Below are 20,233 nucleotides of genomic sequence, written 5' to 3' on the forward strand. Positions count from 1 at the left end.
TTCCACAGATATCCACATATGACTCGTCTTTTATTAAACCTCTTGCAACAACCACCACCCAAAAAATTGGGTGGGATCAAGGATCAATTTTTAAAGAAATAACTATGCCACCTTTTGTATGCTGAATCTACTGATATTTCAGCACCAGGACTAAATCAAGACAGTAATGTGAAATAAAAGTGCTGTGAGTTTGCTGACAATATTAAAAGTGAAATACGACCATAACTGAGCCCAAAAATTGTTAATTGTAACTTAACTATTGCTAAGTGAGACATTGGCTAAGTGAATTTTGTCCCATTTTACAACCCTTTTTGCAACCGTTGTTAAATGAATCACTACAGTTGCTAAGTTAGCAACACGGTTGTTAATGGAATCAGGCTTCCCCATTCACTTTGCTTGTCAGAAGGTCACAAAAGAGGATTGCATGGCTCCAAGACACTGCAACCGTCATAAAAACGAGACAGTTGTCAAGCGTCTGTACTTTGAAAATGTGACCTTGGGAATGCTGCAATGGTCGTAAGTGAGGGGGGAAAAAACAGTGCTAAGTCACGTTTTTCAGTGCCGTTGTAACGTTGAACGGTCACTAATTGAACTGTTGTAATTCGAGGACTGTCTGTATATACAATGCCATGTAAATTGAAACTTGTTTTTTTGTTGCAAGTACAGTTTTGCAAGTAAAGCTTTAATGTAAAGAAATTTTGCCAGGCAAATTTCGCAATAGTGACAACAATAAATGTGTTATTGGAAATAGCAAAGCAAGGGACCGAAAGCAGAAAAGAAAATACAATTCCAGCATGGAAACAGACAGCTTGCATTGTAGGTATAACTGGTTAGCTGAATACAAGCCCCTCAAAAGTATTATTGTTTTTGTAGACCTGGAAGTGGCATACAAGAACTAAAACTTTACACACAATCATTTTATTTGAAAAAGAAATCTGAGAAGGTGACCCTTTTTTGGGGTTAGAAAATAGATAGATAGACGGATAGTTATTTATAGTCATAATAGTATGCGTAGAGTGCCAAGATGTTAAAGGAAACAAATGCCTGATCCAAAATCTGAAATCATTAAATGAAAACATAGCAATAAATTCAGGAAACAGAACTTCAGAAAAAAAAACAGATTCTGATTTCAGAATTTTATTACAAGCTCCTGAACTCAAATTTGACTGCTTATTGTTTTTAGGAAGACCAGATAGGCAGAAAAGCGAACACAGAAAACAGGTGTGTGTGTGTGTGTGTGGTCAGAATCTTTCTTCCAATAATTTCCTTAACTTAACTAATTAACCAATCAGTTTCAATTCCATCTAAAGGTTTGCCTCTGTTGAAAAAAAATATTTCTACTCTTCTACTCCCAATCATAGAAGAGCTTCAAGTTCCTAACTGGGCTTCTTATACCACATTGCAATTGGAGATAAATTGTACAGCACTGATCAAAATTCAGACTTCTGGCATGTTATGTTAGGGATCAAGATAACAAAACCACAGAATTGAAAACCTTAAGGGGTCTTCTAGTCCAACCCCTTCCACAAACAGGAGACCCTATACCATCTCAGACAAATGGTGGTCCAATCCCTCCTTAACAACCTCCAGTGAAGGAGCACCCACAATCTCTGAAGGCAAGTGGTTCCACTGATTAATTGTTCTCCCTGTCAGGAATTTTCTCCTTAGTTCCAGGATGCTTCTCTCCTTGATTAGTTTGCATCCATTGCTTCTTGTCCTGCCTTCAGGTGCTTTGGAGAATAGGTTGACCCCTTCTTTGTAGCAGTCTACATTATAAATTTAAGCCAATAGGCACCAAATTTATTATGTTGGGGGTGTTTTGTAACTTAATAAATTTCCTCATTGTAACTCCTTTGTCTCTCCTATATCTATCTAAGGCTCCCATACCTTTTTGGAGTCTTACCTTATGGCTTTTATACCCTCTGTGTGTGTATATGTGCATGTATAACTCTATTCAGATTTTTCACTTTTCATGTCTGGCATACTTTTTATGCTTCTTTTATTATGACTGTAACTCACCCCATTATGCTGGTTTATGGCCATAATAAGGACTGATTGATATTCCCAGTTATTCACTTACCAAGACAACATTTGCTTACTGTTAATCAGAAGCGGTAGTAACTGTAAAAGGATGTTGACTAAGATTCTATAAACAAAATAATGAAGGGCGTTTCCAGCAAATCCAGGAGGACAAGATGAACTGTTGAGCTGATTAAAGTGGCTCTTAACTTTTGTCAGCCCTGAAGCTGGCCTGGCCAAAGCCATCTCGGAGCTTCAGTGCTGCCACACTGGAGCTGAGGGATAGGGAGGGGGGGGTTAGAGATAGCTGGGGTTTTGTAGCCAAAACAAAATACTTTCTCTTGGGAACCAAGGACATCCTCACACCTGGCCAGAGGAAGGAGGAGTGAGGTCACCAGGCAACCAGACAGTGTCTTGATTGGACCATGTGACTGTTTGGGGTTGAAGGAAAACTTTTACTTTTAATTACCATATTTTTCGGAGTATAAGATGCACCTTTTTCCCCTCAAAAAAAGAGGATGAAAATCTGGATGTGTCTTATACACTGAATACAGCATTTCCCACCTTCCAGAAACCCCGCCCCCTTCACCAAAATGTTCATGCATAGCCTTTAGGAGGCTTTCAGAATGCTCCTGGGGGCTGGGGAGGCAGAAATTTTGCCCCCCCCCCAGCAGCACCCTACAAGCATCCTAAAGGTTATTCATGCCCTTTTGGGGGGTCTGTAGAGTGCAAAAACTTTTTGCCTCTTCAAAATCTTGGTGCGTCTTATTCTCTGAAAAATACGGTAGGTAAAAACCCTGGGAACCTTTAGAGTCGGTTTTCATCAAATCTGTGCCAATATGATATATCCAATAAAGCTATTATTTGAGGAATCCACCCGCCTCGGCGTTTTGCTTGCTATGGGTCTATTACTTGGAAAACTGACAACGTTCCTGATATACTTCTATGAAAAAAACAAAACACATTTGTTCCACTTTGAATTTTTCTACATCTTTGTATGTTATGTTAAATTTACTAATCCTTGTGTTACTAATACATAAGAAGAATCCAACAGAACATGTAACATCATTGTTGAGTAATAGGAGATTGTCACCCTTTTAGATCCAGAAACTCTAGCAATTCACCACCTCTAGCTACAATAATTGCATCCAATGCTTTCTGTAATTGGGGATTAATTTCTGATCGGGTTGTGTAAATAATTCTGGTCCATTCCTACGGTATATGGCAAATTATTTCATATCCTTAACTGAGGTTTACTAGCATGAGCTGCTCATCTGAATTCCTGTTACGTTTTTAAGAGGTTTAGGTCGGCAGACAATCCCAAAATCCAAAGAAAGAATATTTTTTCACAGAACAGTGTGATCCATACGTTACCATTGTTGATACCAACTCAAAACTACCGTGTTTCCCCGAAAATAAGACAGAGTCTTATTTTGTTTTGAACCCTGAAATAAGCACTTGGCCTTATTTTCAGGGATGTCTTATTATTTTTGAGGTGCGGGAGGAGGTGAGTGTGGCCACCTCATGGCTGCTGCTCTGTTGGAATATTTTTTTTGGAGGACTTATTTTCAAGGGATGGCTTATTTTAGGGCATGCACTCGAAAGTCCGATTGGGCTTATTATCCGGGAAAGTCTTATTTTCAGGGAAACAGGGTATATACAGGTTGACTCGCCCTTCCATCCTTCCGAGGTGGGTAAAATGAGGACCCAAATTGTTGGGGGCAATATGCTGAGTCTGTAAATTGCTTAGAGAGGGCTGTAAAGTACTGTGAGCGGTATATAAGTCTAAGAGCTATTGCTATATGTACTCTCTTCCAAATGGAATAATGACATTGTACTAAGTAGCTTCTAACACAACTGGCATCAGTCTGGGGGGGAAAAAAAACCCATCAGACTTTTTCTCAGCATTACTTAAACAGTGCAGACTGTTTCCCCCATTCTCCATTTTAAAGCTGCTACAGAACCAAAACTGATATCAACTGCATGTCAGTTTTCCTATTTAAGAAAAACACCAACCAGAATGCCTTTTTATACTTGCTGAACTTTTATCTCAAGGTCATAAAATAAATAAAAATTCATAAAGGCAGTGGGCTTAATAGGAAAACCATCGCCAGAAGAATATCTATGGAGATTCTCAATCATGCAAGTCATGCTTGTCCCAAGGGAGCTTTTTGTCAAAATACAACTTGGCATTTTCTTTGCTTTGCTTGAAGACATTTCGCTTCGCCCCCAAGAAGCTTCTTTAGTTCTGAAGAAGAACTGATGAAGCTCCTTGGATGAGAGGCAAAATGTCTTCAAGCAAATCAAAAAAAGTCCAAGTTTTTTTTTTAAAAAGGCACCTTTGGAGCATCAGCAGAAGACGTACAATTATGATCTTTGACTCAACAACAGCGGAAACTAATAGGAAAAAACAGAATTTATAACATTTTGGATGATTTATTGCTTTTCAAAAAAGGGAATGAAAATGCCCTTTGATGCTTAAAGAACATCAATTATTTTTTCCCTTTCTTTAAATGTCTTTGAGTCAGCATTGACTCTTGCCAACTGCCTGAACTTGTCCCTGTGTTTTGGGTTTTTTTTGACAAGATTTCAGAAGTGATTTGCCATTGCCTCCTTCCTAGTGTTGAGTGTGCGCGACTGGGCCAAGGTTACCCAGCTGGCTTTGTGCCTAAGGCAGGACTAGAACTCACAATGGTTTAAAAATGTAGGAATTTTGAAAGTGATACAGCTATAAGTCCTCCGTCTGCATGAGGACTCAAAGTCCTGTGCTCTAAATTTTTTTACCTACCTCCAAATAGACCAGCTACAGTTGAGGGCTCATTGCAGAAATGGGAAGCATTAGGATAAGCTTGTGGGCCACAAAAAGAATCTGATAGAAGCGTGAAGCAGAAGAGCGAAGAAGGAATGTTATGGAAAAAGAAAAGAAAAAAAAACAGTGCACGCTATTATATGGTTAACCAAACATTCAGACCTTAAGTTATGACTATAACTACAAGACATCCAACACAGAGACAGATAAGAAACATAGGATCTTCTTAAATCAGGGGTGTCCAAACCTGGGAACTTTAAGACTTGTGGACTTCAACTCCCAGAATTCTGGGAGTTGAAGTCCACAAGTCTTAAAGTTCCCAAGTTTGGACACCCCTGTCTTAAATAGTAAAGGTTTTATTCTAACCAAAGACAAGACAGAACGTTAAATGTTACATTTTATATCTCAAAAATGGGGAAAAGTAAAGTGGGAGAGCTGATTACAAGTAGTCCTCGACTTACAATAGTTTGTTTAATGACCGTTCACAGTTACAACGGCACTGAAAAATGTGACGTACGGCCGTTTTTCACATTTATGACCTTTGACGCATCCCCATGATCATGTGATCAAAATTCAGATGCTTGGCAACTGGTTCATATTTATGACCGTGCCTGTGTCCCGAGGTCACGTCTGCAACCTTCTGACAAGCAAAGTCAATGAGGAAATCAGATTCACTTAGCAACCAGGTTGCTAACTTACCAAATGCAGTTATTCACTTGACAACTGTGGCAAAACTCACTTTAACAAATGTCTGACTTAACAACAAAAATTTGGGGCTCAATTGTGGACATAAGTCGAGGGCTACCTGTAGTGGGTGATTATAATGGGTGTTTCCAGGGGGTCAGATTAAAAAACCAGATTGAAGTCATTCTAGACAACCAGAACAGTTAAACTGAAAGTCACAGGTTTGGACACAAAGAGGTTACATTTCTCAGATCAGATAGCACTGCGCCTTCCTTAATTTACTGACCAAGGTCACAAGATGTTTTGGGGATCTACGAGAACTCATACCCGAGCAGAGTATTAAACTGGGACAGATCACTGGGACACTCCCCATGGTAGGACCATTTATGCGTCTGGCACCACAATATTAATGATTGACTGAAGCAAAGATTAACATCTTCCACCGGGAAAAATCAATGAAAAAGACTAATTGATACGGAGTCAAACTAGAGAGAAGACAGACAGATAGATGGAAAGGAATGTAACGTAACCTCTGCCCATCACTCACTCCTCTTCAAAATTCTATCATCCAGGTAGCCCTCAGCTTACAAGTCTTTGTTAACAATTGTTCAAAGTTACACTGTCGTACGACTCCAGGGGGCCATCATATGATTGCAATTCAAGTGTTTGTCAAGATGGTTGCTGCAATTTGCAATCTTCCCCAGCCGGCTAAGCAAAGTCAATTGGGGAAGCTGAATCTGGCTAACGACAGTACAATTCACTTAACAACCATGTGATTCACTTAACAAGCATGGCAAAAACAGTCATCAAGTCGTTCTGGGCACGCGATGCCTTGCCGAAAGACCGTATCGCTTGGCGACCAAAATGCTGGTCCCAATGGTGGTCACAAGTCAAGGACTACCTGCAGTTAAACTAAATCAGGGGTCTCTAAACTTGGCAACTTTTTTTAAAGACTCAGCCAAGGAATTCTGGGAGTTGAAGTCCACCAGTCTTAAAAGTTGCCAGGTTTGGAGACCCCTGAATTAAATCTTTGGCAGATTATTAAGAAAGATGTTCAGAAATGGAGTCTTTTTTGCCCCCCCCCCCCCCACTTCCTACTGAAAGACCTCGGACTGGTCTAAGACTGACCGGTCCCATCGGAGAAAAAGAAAAGCCAGCTAGCCAGCCAGTACTTTACCAACAAACATCTCATGGGTTGGTGTCCTAGAAGTGAAAGAAGGGAGTACATCAGAGGAGACAGAGAGGTGATCACTAGATTTTGTGAGGAAAGGATTTAAGTTGGGAAGGGCATCGTCGACGGCATCGGGAGTGGATGCGAAAGGATCTGCGACAGTCCAGATGGAGCAAGAAGGAAAAGGAAGGGGAACCAAATTAGCGGTGCGTTAGTATTCAGGAAGAACATAAGCAGATATGACTTCATTGTTTTGTCAGAGTTTGCAGCAGCGATCACACCCAGAAAGCACACACAGGTAACTGACTCAGCAGGATTCATTAACTTCTCTTTATATATAATATAGCGCATGAAGTAAATAGATAATATCCAAACAGGTTTTTCCAACATGGTAGTAAATACAAGCAAACACAGGCAGAGAACAGTTTCAGTTTCAGTTCAGAGCAGCTGACTAGTTTAGAGCTCAACACAGACTCAGAGCTTTAGTACAGAACAGTTTAACAAAGCCACGCCCAGGCTCCTTGCTGTCTCCTTGTTGCTCACACACCAAATACTGTTTCAGTTTCCAAACAGCCTTTGTCGGCTGACCCTGTTGCCATGTCTCTTCAGTGGCTGACCTTGTTGCCATGTCTCTTCCAGTCATGAACTCTCAACATCCACTGACAAGCTTGCATCCAGGTAAAACATGGGGCACGTTTGATAGATTAAATTATTCTGGTTAATGCATGCTATAACTCTGTGTCCTCGTTCTACTTTGTGGCCTGAATAAAAATCAGCCACTCTTTTATAGTGGGCAGAATGGCTGCTATGTCTAGTTAAGTGGAATGTCAAGCTACAATTATGAATTTCGAATACTGGTTAATAGAAGATGTGACCACTCAGTGGTTTGCATACTATCCTTAGCTGAAAAAGAACTACTAATTACACTTACAAGGAGATGGTGCATGCATTCATCAAACTCAGAGCACTGTACAGGTAGTCCTCGACTTACAATAGTTCCTTCAGTGATCATTTGAAGTTACAACAGCACTGGAAAACACAACTTATGATCATTTTTCACACTTACGACCACTGCAGCATTTCCATGGTCAGGTGATTTTACATTTGGATGCTTTGACAACTGGTTCACATTTGTGACAGTTGCAGAGTCCCCTTTTGTGACCTCCTGACAAGCAAAGTCAATGGGGAAGCCAGATTCACTTAACAACCATGTTACTAATTTAACAACTGCAGTGATTCGTTTAACAAACATGGCAAGAGAAATGGTAAAATGAGGCAAAACTCACTTTAAAAATTTCTCACTTGGCGCCATCAATTCTGGGCTCCATTGTGGTCATAAAACGAGGACTACCCGTAGACAATACCCAAGCATTGTCTACAAAGGGAAAGCAACATCTTAACAAATTGCTATTTTATCTGTTTTTTTCCAAACAGATAAACAGCTATGCTTTTTTTCTTGAGACTGCGTGACTAGCCACCATCGTTGTTCAGCAATTCTGGGAAATGATTTTAAGAGCTGCAAATGGATGCTGTGTTCATAACCCCATGTGCTCTGGATCATGTCTTTTGTCTTCAAATCAAAATAGCTAGCTTGATCAAGCTAAATTAGTTAATTTGTTCAGTGTATATACAGGTCTCTTCAGAGTCCGGCTCAACTCCTGTGATGACTTCATGAACATATTTTTGTGATTTTCGTGACAACAATATTGAAGTGATTTGAACTGCTCTTTCCGTGGATTTTTCTTCTTCCAAATTTTCCAGTCTAGTTTATAGCCTAGGGATTTCCTGACAGTCTACCACTCAAGCATTAATCAGGTCTGACCAGGCTTAGTTTTTCAAAGTTGATTGAGATTGGCTAGATGTTATCTCCAAGCTGAGCTAGAACACTGCAAAAGTTTCCTTTCGTTGCTATACAGAGTTATCTATTTAACCTAGACATTTACTAATACCCAAGCAAATCTCCAAAAGCTTCAAAAATGAAGTAAGAAATGGAATCTATCTATGTGGTTTCTAAGAGTCAGCAGTGACTTGATGGGACTGGATTACCGAGTCAATCAATAAATGGAAAGGAAATGCCAGTTCTTCAAGGTGGAGGTTTGTGTACTTCCATCACTGTTGGAAGGAAAGTCCCGGAGTCAACTTGCACTTTGGACTTTTACCATCTGTGCATGCCATTAATCTTTGTCTACTCTCATATCAGTGGGTTAGATACTGAACTGGTATGTCCAACATAAGCGCCTTTTGTTTGAAACTGTATAATGGTACTGTCGTCGTTCATTGTACAACCAGCTTCTATTGTCAAATGGAACACTGATTCGAGTCTTGCATCTCCTTAAAGATTGACAAATGTATTACAGTATGAATCACTCTGAAGATTAGGGCCCATTTTATGAACTCTATGAAATATTCTTCTCAGTTGCTGGTTGAACTTGCAATTTTCTCTCCATCACAGGCATCACCATTTATGTTTTCAACATTACCTCTTTCAAATACTTTATACAGCAACTATCAGAGAACCCTATTTGAGATCAGAGGCAAATCCATCAGCAGCTCATTCTGATCCTTAAGGATTTTGGATATAATATAGCCTTTATTGTCATTGTACATCATGTATATCCCAAAAAAAAAAAAAATCATCAAAGCAGAATAAGAGCCTGTAAAAATTAAAAACCTCTTTCTAGTCTTTTTTTAAAGGTTAGAGATCACTTTTCTCGGTTCAATGTGGAGACTAAATGCAGGTAACGGAAAAAGCAAGCCTCAAGTTGGGAGATTTTATCTTTTAGCTTTCTCTTCTATGAACGAAGTTGCAAACAGGAACCCTCTAATGCCATCTAGCAAGTATTTCTATCTTCAACTTCCAATGTCTATTGTAGGAGTTGGCAACCTTAAACACTCAAAGAGCCACAAAGGTCCTAACCAGAAGTCCCCCCCCCCCCCGTTCAATTCTGGAGCCGATTGGAAGTCCAGTTTCCCCACCATAGACTCTCCTTCTAGTGCAGCATCCTTTTTCCTCTTCCTGTCCTAACCGAAAGCCCTATCAATTGTGGAGCCAACCGCCAACAGGGAGCCGCAGCAGAGGGATTAAAGAGACACATGCGGCTCCAGAGCCATGGGTTGCTGACCCCCTGGTCTATGGAGATTCTCAGTCATCCAGGTCATGGTTGTTCTTAAGGTGCTTTTTCAAGGGGTAGCTGGACTTTCTTCGCTTTTCCTTGAAAACATTCCCCTTCTCATCCAAGAAGCTTCTTCAGTTCTGACTCAATCTGACTCTATTCACAAGTCAGAACTGAAGAAGCTTCTTGGATGAGAAGCAAAACGCCTTCAAGGAAAAGCAAAGGAAGTCCAGTTGCCCCTTGAAAACGCACCTTTGCTTCAGCTTCCAATCACAATCTCAGAGCAGAAATGAACTTTTCAAAGCGTCCTGTGCCTCTTCCAAAATGGGGGCTCGGGACCCCTGAGGTCCCTGTTGAATTATACTTTCGGCATGATAGAAAGAAAAAAAGTGGAATAACCCTGTTAAATGCATTGAACAAATTTTAAAATTAAAATTAAACAAAATAAAATCTATTTTCATGCAGAGCTTCTCCATTTCTTCAAGGCCAAAAGCAGCTTTCTGCCAAAAGGCTACACAACTTTCTCCAAATTGTTTTGTTCTCCAGGTGAGTTAGACTTCCACTTCCATAATTTTCAGTGAGCATAATCCTAGCTCCATTCTAGCACAGGATTATGGGGTAGGTGATAGAAGACAAAGCTGAACATGTGCATCAAATGACAGATTGAGTAAAAACCTACTATGGCTTATCATTTTCTCAAGGAAAACCTTCAGAACTATAATTATGGCCTTCATACAGATTTTCTTCCATGTACTTAACAATTTTAAACAGGGTGCTACTTTGACTATCACAATTTAAAAAAAAGGGGGGGTTGCTTCAGCCCCCTCCCGTTTTAATGAACAGCTACCATAGAAACATGGTTACTCCGATTCAGACCACATAATACACTAGAGCTTAAAAGAAAGCGCATAACAATCTCATTGCAATGTGAAAGGCAGATCAGATAGCAAAAGCAAGCAGGATAAAAATCTGCATTGTTATTTAGGGGGAAAAAAGTACACAGACGAAAGAGGAAATGAAATCCTAACATAAAGAGCTTTTAATATTCTCTCTACCTTCCACGATTCCCTTCAAACAGCAAAGCAGCAAATACAAAACAGAATCATGATGTTTACAGTTTTTTTTAAAAAAACTTCTTAAATTCTGGAAAGCTACAATATCAAGTTCATATTCAAGATTTTATTCTTGCCGAGAATTCTACTTTTTTTTTTTTTAAACAACGGCTTAGTCTGTTGACTGCATGTTTAATGAAGCAAAAATTTTAAAAATTTTCCCGGAAAAGCATGGTGGAAGAGCTACATCTAATTCCTTTTACTAGTTGAGAAACAGTACGAATGTCACTTTTGAGTTCCTGATGGAAAGGCAAATGCAACAAATACATAAATATGGGACATAATTTGTTGACATCAAATGGTTTCACGAATAATAGACTATGTGGCTGAAAAAAGTTTCCTATGAAATAACAGCCCACAAAGAACCTAAGTTTAGTATCCTAAAATTGGATTTTGAAAGGATCAACCCTTATATAGTAATAGGGAACCTTCCTGTTTTTGCCATACTTCAAAGTGTTTCTACAAATAATCTTTTTTCTATTCATAGACTGAAACCAGACTGAAACCTACTTATTACTCTTGTTAAAGCCACTCTAACCATTCAAGCCCAACTCCCTCTGGTTTGATGCAAAAATGAAGACTAATCATTACTGGGAAATGGAAATGGAGAAGATACCAGTAACACATTTATGTCTTAGAATAGAATTGTAATGAGCTAAGCGTAACTTCCTTAACAGTGATGCATAACCGGCATCTTATGTGCCATTCCCTTGAATTATTTTTAAATTGTTTTATTCAAGTCTGAGAGGCGCCTTCTCAAATTTTAATCTATAAATTTAGGTATCTAAACACCTACGTATGTATTCCAGCCTCTGCTTAGGTAAAGATAAAGGTTCCCCTCGCACATATAATAATAATAATAATAATATTTAATGCTTCTAGACCGCCCCCTCTCCCGCAAGGGACTCGGGGCGGTGTACAGTTCATACAAAATATAACAGGATACAATAAAATTAAATTAAATATGTACAGTTGACAATTGACATGGAGGAGGTTAAAATGTAGTTAAAAGAACTGTACAAAGCAGATATAAAATAAATTCAAACCCCTAAAAACAAATACAGTAAATTAAAAAACCCTAAAATAACCAGATATAATACATTTGCCAGGAGGGACAGTTGAATTATGCCAGGCCTGCTAGTCGGAACAGGTGGGTCTTCAGTTTTTGCCGGAAGGAGCGGAGGTCAGAAGTGGTTCTAATGTCGGGGGGGAGGTCATTCCAGAGGGTTGGGCCCATCACAGAGAAGGCCCTACTCCTCGGTGTCGCCCGCTGGCATTGCCTAGTGGACGGCACCAGGAGAAGTCCCTCCCTGTGTGCTAGTCGCTCCCGACTCTACGGGGCGGTGCTCATCTCTGTTTCAAAGCCGAAGAGCTAGCATTGTCTGAAGACGTCTCCGTGGTCATGTGGCCAGCATGACTAAACGCCGAAGGCGCACGGAACACTGTTCCCTTCCCACCAAAGGTGGTCCCTATTTCTCTACTTGCATTTTTACACGCTTGCGAACTGCTAGGTTGGCAGAAGTTGGGACAAGTAACGGGAGCTCACTCTGTAACATGGCGCTAGGGATTCGAACCGCCAAACTGCCGAACTTTCTGATTGACAAACCCAGCGTCTTATCTATCATTTCCTAAAGCAGGGGTCCCCAAACTTGGCAACTTTAAGACTTGTGGACTTCAACTCCCAGAATTCACCAGCCAGCTGGCTAGAGAATTTTTTGTCAAGCCAGCCTGGCATAACGTTACAATCTTGCCACCCCAGGTCATTTTATAATGGGAAATTTTGTTTTTTAAAGTTTTTAGAGTTTAATATTTTTGGGGTTTTAAATTTTGTAAGTATGCTTATTTATGGACTTATTTTTACCTCCTCTGCACGATATATGGTGCTATCTTGATTATTGCTCTGTACGTCGCCCCGAGTCCCTGTGGGGAGAGGGGGCGACTAATAAGTTCAATAAAATAAATAAATAAATAAATAATTCTGGGAGTTGAAGTCCACAAGTCTTAAAGTTGCCAGGTTTGAAGACCTCTGTCCTAAAGCATCAGTACAGCTCAACCCAGAGCATACAGTTTGGAGACTGGAAATAAGCTGACATGATGCTAGTTTGTTTTTGTTTTTCTTATTAGCCATATATTTTGTCCTGCTATTGAAATCCCACCTGTGTTTGCAAATATGGCTCAAAGAACAGAGGCAAATCAGCCGATTATGGACATTGCTCGAAACTTATACAACACCGCAGCCCAATAAAATGAATAGCAATTCAATAATTGTGGTGGAAATTCAAAACAAAAAAACTTGTTCTGAAAATTTTAAAGCTTTAAAGAAATATGTGACCCACATATTTAGAAGTATTAAAATAATGACTTTTATCAACCAAATACAGCAGGAATTGTGAATTTGTATCAAGAGTAAAAGTGGCCAAGTAATAATCACAACAAGACCTCTTACCTGCCCAGGTCCCTCCCACTTGTGGTGCGGAGGATATCGGATGCACACCTGGGTGAAAAGCTGGCTGTAAATCAAGCAAGTCATTTGGCAGCTTTGATGAACTACAGAAACAATAACACATAGAAGAGCATCGTAAATATTTAAACAAGAGCGCCATTGTTCCATTTAAGAACCCCTTCAGAACAGCCCCTGGGAACACACCCAGACTGAGGCAGGGATTCAGAATTCACTTCCTGAGAAAACCAAAGCTGGAACTGAAAAGAGGCAGTTCATCCAATTCAAAGGTGGCTGCCATGCATCAAGTAGCTCTATGTTACAGTCATCTTAGTATCCCCCTCTGGATCAAAACCCTCTTCCTGCAATGTACTTCGGGGTGAGGAATGATGCTGGAGTAACAGGGCCATTATGACCTCTTTTTATTTATTATTTATTCATACCCCACTTTTATTTTTATTTTTTTTACAATTAACAAACGTATCCAATGCACCTTCCCCGTCCTATTGTCTCTACCACAGCAACCCTGTGAGGTGAATTGGGCTGAGAGCTTTCAGTTTGTCTGTCTTACAGTTGCTCTGACGCTAGAAAGAGAGAGGCATTTCTCTCAAAGTAACACCTGGCAAAAAAAAAAAAAAACACCTCTTCTGAATCTTACCTGTTTGAAGAGCTGGGGGTGGAAAAAATATCGATAGCTGGGGTGGTCATTATACTTCCTGCAGCATTAGACACGGGGGAAGAGGCTGTGGTTAAAGACGAGTGGGGTTTCTTTGCAAGCTCTTTTAGACGCTGTTCCTAGTGGAAAAGTAAAACCAGAATTAAAAAAAAATATATCAGGTGATTAAAATGAAATTCAATGGTGAAAAGAGTAAGGTTCTACATTTAGGCAACAAAAATGGAATGCACAGGTACAGTATAGGTGGCACCTTGCTCAATAGTAGTAACTGTGAGAGGGATCTTGGAATCCTAGTGGACAACTATTTAAATATGAGCCAGCCGTGTGCAGCAGCTGCCAAAAAAGCCAACACAGTTCTAGGCTACATAAACAGAGGGATAGAACCAAGATCACGTGAAGGGTTAATACCACTTTATAATGCCTTGGTAAGGCCACAATTGGAATACTGCATTCAGTTTTGGTCGCCATGATGTAAAAAAGATGTGGAGACTCTAGAAAGAGTGCAGAGAAGAGCAACAATGATGATTAGGGGACTGGAGGCTAAAACGTATGAGGAACGGTTGCAGGAACTGGGTATGCCTAGTTTAATGAAAAGAAGGACTAGGGGAGACATGATAGCAGTGTTCCAATATCTCAGGGACTGCCACAAAGAAGAGGGAGTCAAACTATTCTCCAAAGCATTTGAAGGCAGGGCAAGCAATGGGTGGAAACTAATCAAGGAGAGAAGCAACCTAGAAATAAGGAGACATTTCCTGATGGTGAGAACAATTAATCCGTGGAACAGCTTGCCTCCAGAAGTTGTGAATGCCCCAACACTGGAAGTCTTTAAGAAGATGTTGGATACCATTTGTCTGAAACGGTACAGGGTTTCCTGCCTAGGCAGGGGGTTGGACTAGAAGACCTCCAAGGTCCCTTCCAACTCTGCTATTGTATTGTTATATTATTATTGTATTTGATGCCCAAGAACAAGTCATTTTTGGCTTCAATAACACATGAAATAAACCAAGGCCCAGCAACCTGTTTATGATCTGCAATCCAAGGGGCATCGAACATACAGAAACTGATTTAAAAAGCAGTGTTTCTCAATCAAGACAACTTTAATTACACGGACTTCAGTTCCCAGAATTCCCCAGCCAGCTAGCATGAGTTACACAAGTCCCCACATCTTAAATTTGCCAAGGTTGAGACACATTGGTCTAAAGCAGGGGTGTCAAACGTAAGGCGGGTGCTTAGATCTGCCCCATGGGGCTGCCCTGGAAACAGCAAAGGACTGGCCCGCATGCCTGTGCTGGTGAAAACGGAGCTCAGGAGGGTCAAGGGCTGCAGGAGGTGAAAATGGACCTGGGGTAGCTGCAGGAGCCCCTGCCCCCAAAGCTCCATTTTTGTTGGCGGAGGACTAGCAAAACAAACTAAAAGCAAACCAAAAAGAGAAATGTTTCCCCTTTTACATTTGAGCATGCAAGAAGGGACAGTAAAGGAGAAAGGGAAAGAGGAAAGACAAAGAAAAGGGAAAGATGAGAAGATATCAAGGAAGGGAAAATAAGAAAAGAGGGGAAGGAAGAAGAAAGGAGAATGAACAGGGAAGGAAAAAAGAAAAGGAAGGAAGGAAGGAAGGAAGGAAGGAAGGAAGGAAGGAAGGAAGGAAGGAAGGAAGGATGGAAGGAAGGAAGATTACAATGAGAGTGAGTGAGGGTCTGAGGGAAGTCCTTAGCACTTGGCCACCACAGGTGCCCCCGACATGAGTGATATCAAGCTGGCAACACCCCCCCTGGCCTCCCCCTCCAAGCTCAAACACAACCCTGATGCATCCCTCAATGAAATTGAGTTTGACACCCCTGGTCTAAAGGAAGAAAAAAACACACCGACCTTTAGAGCTTTTAAGCGGGCCTGCTCTTCCTCTAATGCAGCTTGTTTTTCCCTTTCATCGACTTTGGTGAGAGAGAGGCCAGTACTTGCGAGGGAAGAAACGGCATTGGAAAGCGTGGTAGCCCTAGGAAAATGGGACCGTAGGAAACCGGCTGTTATAGACTGTAGACAGGAAAAGGGATTCTGCTGTACTTCCATTTATTCAGCATTCCAAATGGAAACTCCTTCCCTTTTCTGACCAGATGGACCTACGGTGGCCTAGAGTTGAGTGGCTTTTCTGCCTGAATCCCAACAGATTTATATACTCCCGGAGATCTTAATTTTTACGAAGATGACAAAAGAAGCAACAAGCAATGCGTTTATTAATATTTCCTTCCACACAATGCTGGGACTGAAGTTTTTATTACATTTTATACTAGATTAATAGACTGGTTATTGATTTAGGCTTTGTTCATTCCCAATTATGTGCCTCACAGGCGTGACTTTTAAGCTATTCAAGATAACACGAGGCTTCGGGGGGGGGGGGGGATTAAACAGAGCAAAATCATCAGTCCAGCTTTGAGAACTTTATGTATCTTGTTTTGTTTGGGTTATATTTACTTACTTATTTATTTTATTTATATTGCCGCCTATTCGCCCATGGCGACTCAAGGCGGCTTACAGAATATAAAACCACTTACAACAATAAAAATTAACAAAAAGAATCAAATAAATTAATATAGTACAATATAACAAAATCACCCCCCCACCTCCCATCCCCCGCCCGGGTGACAGCCAATCACATGAGCCATTTAATGGGCTCCATCCCACTCTGGGTTCCCCAGGCTCAGCGGCCAGAACCAGATCTTCAGCGCCTTCTGGAAGAGTGTTAGTGGGGTCCATTCTAATCTCTGGGGAATGATGTTCCAGAGAGAGGGAGCCACCATGGGGAAGGCCCTTCTTCTGGGTCCCACCAAGTGTATCTCCCTCAGAGTTGGGACTCGCAACATTCCCTGCCTCCCCGCTCTGATGGGTCAGGTAGATGTGACCAGCAAGAGACGGTCCCTCAGATCAACTGGCCCCAAGTGATGAAGGGCTTGAAAGGTGAACAACCAGCACCTTAAATTGCACCCGGAAGCAAATCGGCAACCAATGCAGCTCCTGCAGGAGAGGTGATACATGTGTACCACCGGGGTCTGCACAAAACCATGCGGGCTGCTGCATTTTGCACCAACTGGAGCTTCCGGATGCTCTTCTAGGGCAGCCCCATGTAGAGCCTGTTGCAATATTCAAGACAGGAAGTGACTAGGGCATGAGTGACCGCGAGTGGGGACTGTTTATATGCAATAAATGATGGAAGATTTAGTAGCCATTATGGCAGTGAAGGTTAACCTTTTTCTTGTGTGCCAAAAGCACGTGCCCACACACGTAATGCAATGCGTGCATGACACCCCTTGTGTGTGCCCCATCTTCCTGCGCATGTGTGCGCCCCCCCCATGCATGCACGCATGGTCCCCCGTGCACCCCGTTTTGGGCCTAGCAGGCCTCTCTGAAGCCTCCTGGGACCAAAAACGGGTAGTGGTGGTGGGTGCACGCATCCCCACGCGTTCCCCTCTGCCCTCATGCATGTGCGCGTGACCCCTCCGCACATGGACACATGTCTCCCACAAGCGCCCCGCTCCCCCTGCATGCGCAGCGGAGACCTGAAAATCAGCTGGCTGGTGGGAGGCGTGCACATGCATGGTGGAGCTGAGCTGGGGGGGCGGCTCATATGCCCAGAGAGAGAGAGAGCTCCGCATGTCACCTGTGGCATGCGTGCCATAGGTTTGCCATCACATCATTATGGTGTTGGACTAACCTGGGGAGACCAGTTTCTTGTCCATCCTGAGATATGAATATTCACAAGGTGCATTTCGATCAGTAGTCAAACCTGTCCCACAGATTTACTGTTGTGGGAACAAAAGTGAGCCACTTTTTTCTAGAGTAAATAGAGACTTTCTTTCCTTTTTCTACCTCCCCAAGACACCATTGCAGAGTTTCATGTTTAAGAGGTCCACAAAACCTCTTTATATTTACAAACACGATGACCAAGACTGGTTTTGCCCTCTAAGGGAGTGTCACATATAATTTTCCATTTTTTGTCACAAAGCAGATCAGCTGGTATCAAATTTTGTCAGGCAAAGGAACTGGCTACAAAAATCATCAAAATATACAAAGCATATCCAAAGAAGCTTGCATGTTACCCAATGCCCAGCTTGCTATAAAAAGCCTCTGACACATACCTGCTAGCAGCAGTGGAATCTTTGATTTTTTTTCCTTCCAAGGAGGCCAGGTGCTGCTCTAAAGCATCCAGGAGACTACTTGGTGCCTACAAGACAATTCATCAATTGATTAGAAAATCCAAAATATTTAATGCCAACTTTCCCAGCCTGATGTCTGTGGATGTTTTGTAAGTTGTGGTGGTGCAGGGGTTAGAATGCAGTTATTACAGGCTAATTCTGCAGACTGTCAGGAGTTCAATCTTGACTGGCTCAAGATTGACTCAACCCTTCATCTTTCTGAGGTCAGTGAAAACGAGGACCCAGATTGTTGGGGGCAATATGCTGTCTCTGTAAACCGCTGAAAGAGGGCTGGAAAGCACTGTGAAACAGTATATAGGTTTGAGTACAATTGCTCTTTAAGTCCTTGAAGATCTGGGTTGTTCCCTGGGAAATGACAAGCCAGTTGTTATGACTGTATACTTTTTTATGGTACAGAAATGACCAAAAACCTAGCAAAAATAATGAAAAAAATTAAAAGCATTAAAAAGCATTAAAAACCATAAACATATTCTTCAGGATTATTAGTTTGTAACCCTATACTTGCTGCCTAATTGTAATTGCAAGATTACAATATAAAGTCATCATTCTCCAGTGATTAAAATGTATTAAGAAGCATATGGGGTCCCATTATATTGTCAGACACAGATTAAAAAACGATCATAAATGTAAGGAAAAAACAGATAACGTGGTACATTTAAGAGCTGGCATTGATTCCACATTCCAAGGAATACAATTTTAAAGCAGTTACTACTTTAAGCCAAATCAGTATATTAATTACTATAAATCTTTGTCATCCTTTCTTGGTTCTTGGCAATTATGTGCTGAACTGAGGTACTTTTTTTTTTAGCTTGATACGAAAATTCAAAACATGATTTACATTCAAGAACACAGCACTTTAAGGGAAAATTTAAAAATAAACAAATATATCTCCCATCTCTCTCACCACAGTAACTCTACGTGGCAACGAAGGTTTAAAATGAAACAAAAATATCAACAGCTTAAAGCCACAAAATATAAACCTAAAGAGGGAAAATGGCAGACAAGAATAAAAACTATCAAGCTTATCAAGGATCAATCCTAAAGAATGTAAAAATTGTCTGTGCAAAAGTTGAACCATGGGGAAAACTGCAGATTATAAATTTACGGTTTTTATAACCCCCCCCCCCCAAATCCATTCTATAAGTATGATGAGATTCCATCAAAATTTGTCTTTTTGACAATTGAAGATGGCATGTAAACCAAGATAATAATTAATCATAATGAATTTACCTGAGAAAGATCTGGTATGTCTCCTCTATCTATCCCCACTTGCTGTAAGAACAAAGAAATTTAATGAGATAAAGGCCTCAATACTGCGTATCAATAGTGTTGAAAAGCAGCCAATTTGAATGAAATATTCACAAAATCTATATCTGCACCAATATTAATCCTCCCATTGGATTTCTCTTCAGTGTGGTTTAATCTACGCCTGTGTTTCTCAATCTTGGCCATTTGAAGATAGATGGATTTCAATTCCCAGAATTCCCCAGCCAGCCATGGCTAGGGAATTCTGGGAATTGAAGTCAACCTATCTTAAAATGGCCAAGATTCAAAAGCACTGAAGTAAGCTTTCAATGAAATGTCTAAACATTCTATAAATTCTTGACAATAATATCCAGTCAAAATATAGTAAATAGTAAAACAGTACGAATATTCTTTAGGGACTAAGCAATGTTTACCTCTGCAACTTTGAGAAACTCAGAAATTCTTGCCATTCTAGTCAGAAACTTCTTATATATATCAAGGGCTTCCTTGCATTGGTTCTTTTTCATGTCGAAATATTTTTCTGCAGAAGGAAATTTTTTTAAACGACAACACTCATGATAATCATCTTGTTTACAGAAAAAAGTTACAAAAGGTCAGAGGTGTTCAAAACTGTTCACATTATTGAATTTTAAACGTCACAAACATTTCCTTGCAACCTGTCAATGTATTATGAAGGTCTGATACACCAACAACAGTTCCAAAATAAGAGTGTAATGCGAGCTGGAATTAAATTCAAAC

General features: G+C 40.7%; 1 protein-coding gene across 10 annotated transcripts in view; it reads right to left on the bottom strand.

Annotated features, from left to right (window-relative positions):
- The window catches only part of PICALM (phosphatidylinositol binding clathrin assembly protein), a gene marked incomplete at its 3' end in the record, with an annotated part of 78,655 nt that overhangs the window by 19,526 nt on the left and 38,896 nt on the right, over positions 1-20,233 (bottom strand). For 4 of the 10 annotated variants that reach the window (XM_081949994.1, XM_081949996.1, XM_081949998.1 and 1 more), the window contains exons 7-14: positions 19,909-20,015; positions 19,460-19,501; positions 18,152-18,237; positions 15,891-16,014; positions 14,007-14,143; positions 13,355-13,455; positions 6,690-6,836; positions 4,808-4,888 (exon numbers count right to left, since the gene is read on the bottom strand). In XM_081949994.1, coding sequence (XP_081806120.1) covers positions 4,808-4,888; positions 6,690-6,836; positions 13,355-13,455; positions 14,007-14,143; positions 15,891-16,014; positions 18,152-18,237; positions 19,460-19,501; positions 19,909-20,015 — 825 coding nt within the window. The remainder of the gene's footprint in view (positions 1-4,807; positions 4,889-6,689; positions 6,837-13,354; positions 13,456-14,006; positions 14,144-15,890; positions 16,015-18,151; positions 18,238-19,459; positions 19,502-19,908; positions 20,016-20,233) is intronic. The other 6 variants (XM_081950001.1, XM_081950000.1, XM_081950002.1 and 3 more) reach the window with 3 other exon arrangements.

The sequence above is a fragment of the Natrix helvetica genome (genome assembly GCF_964273705.1).
Source record: "Natrix helvetica genome assembly, chromosome: 4".
NCBI lineage: Eukaryota > Metazoa > Chordata > Lepidosauria > Squamata > Natricidae > Natrix > Natrix helvetica.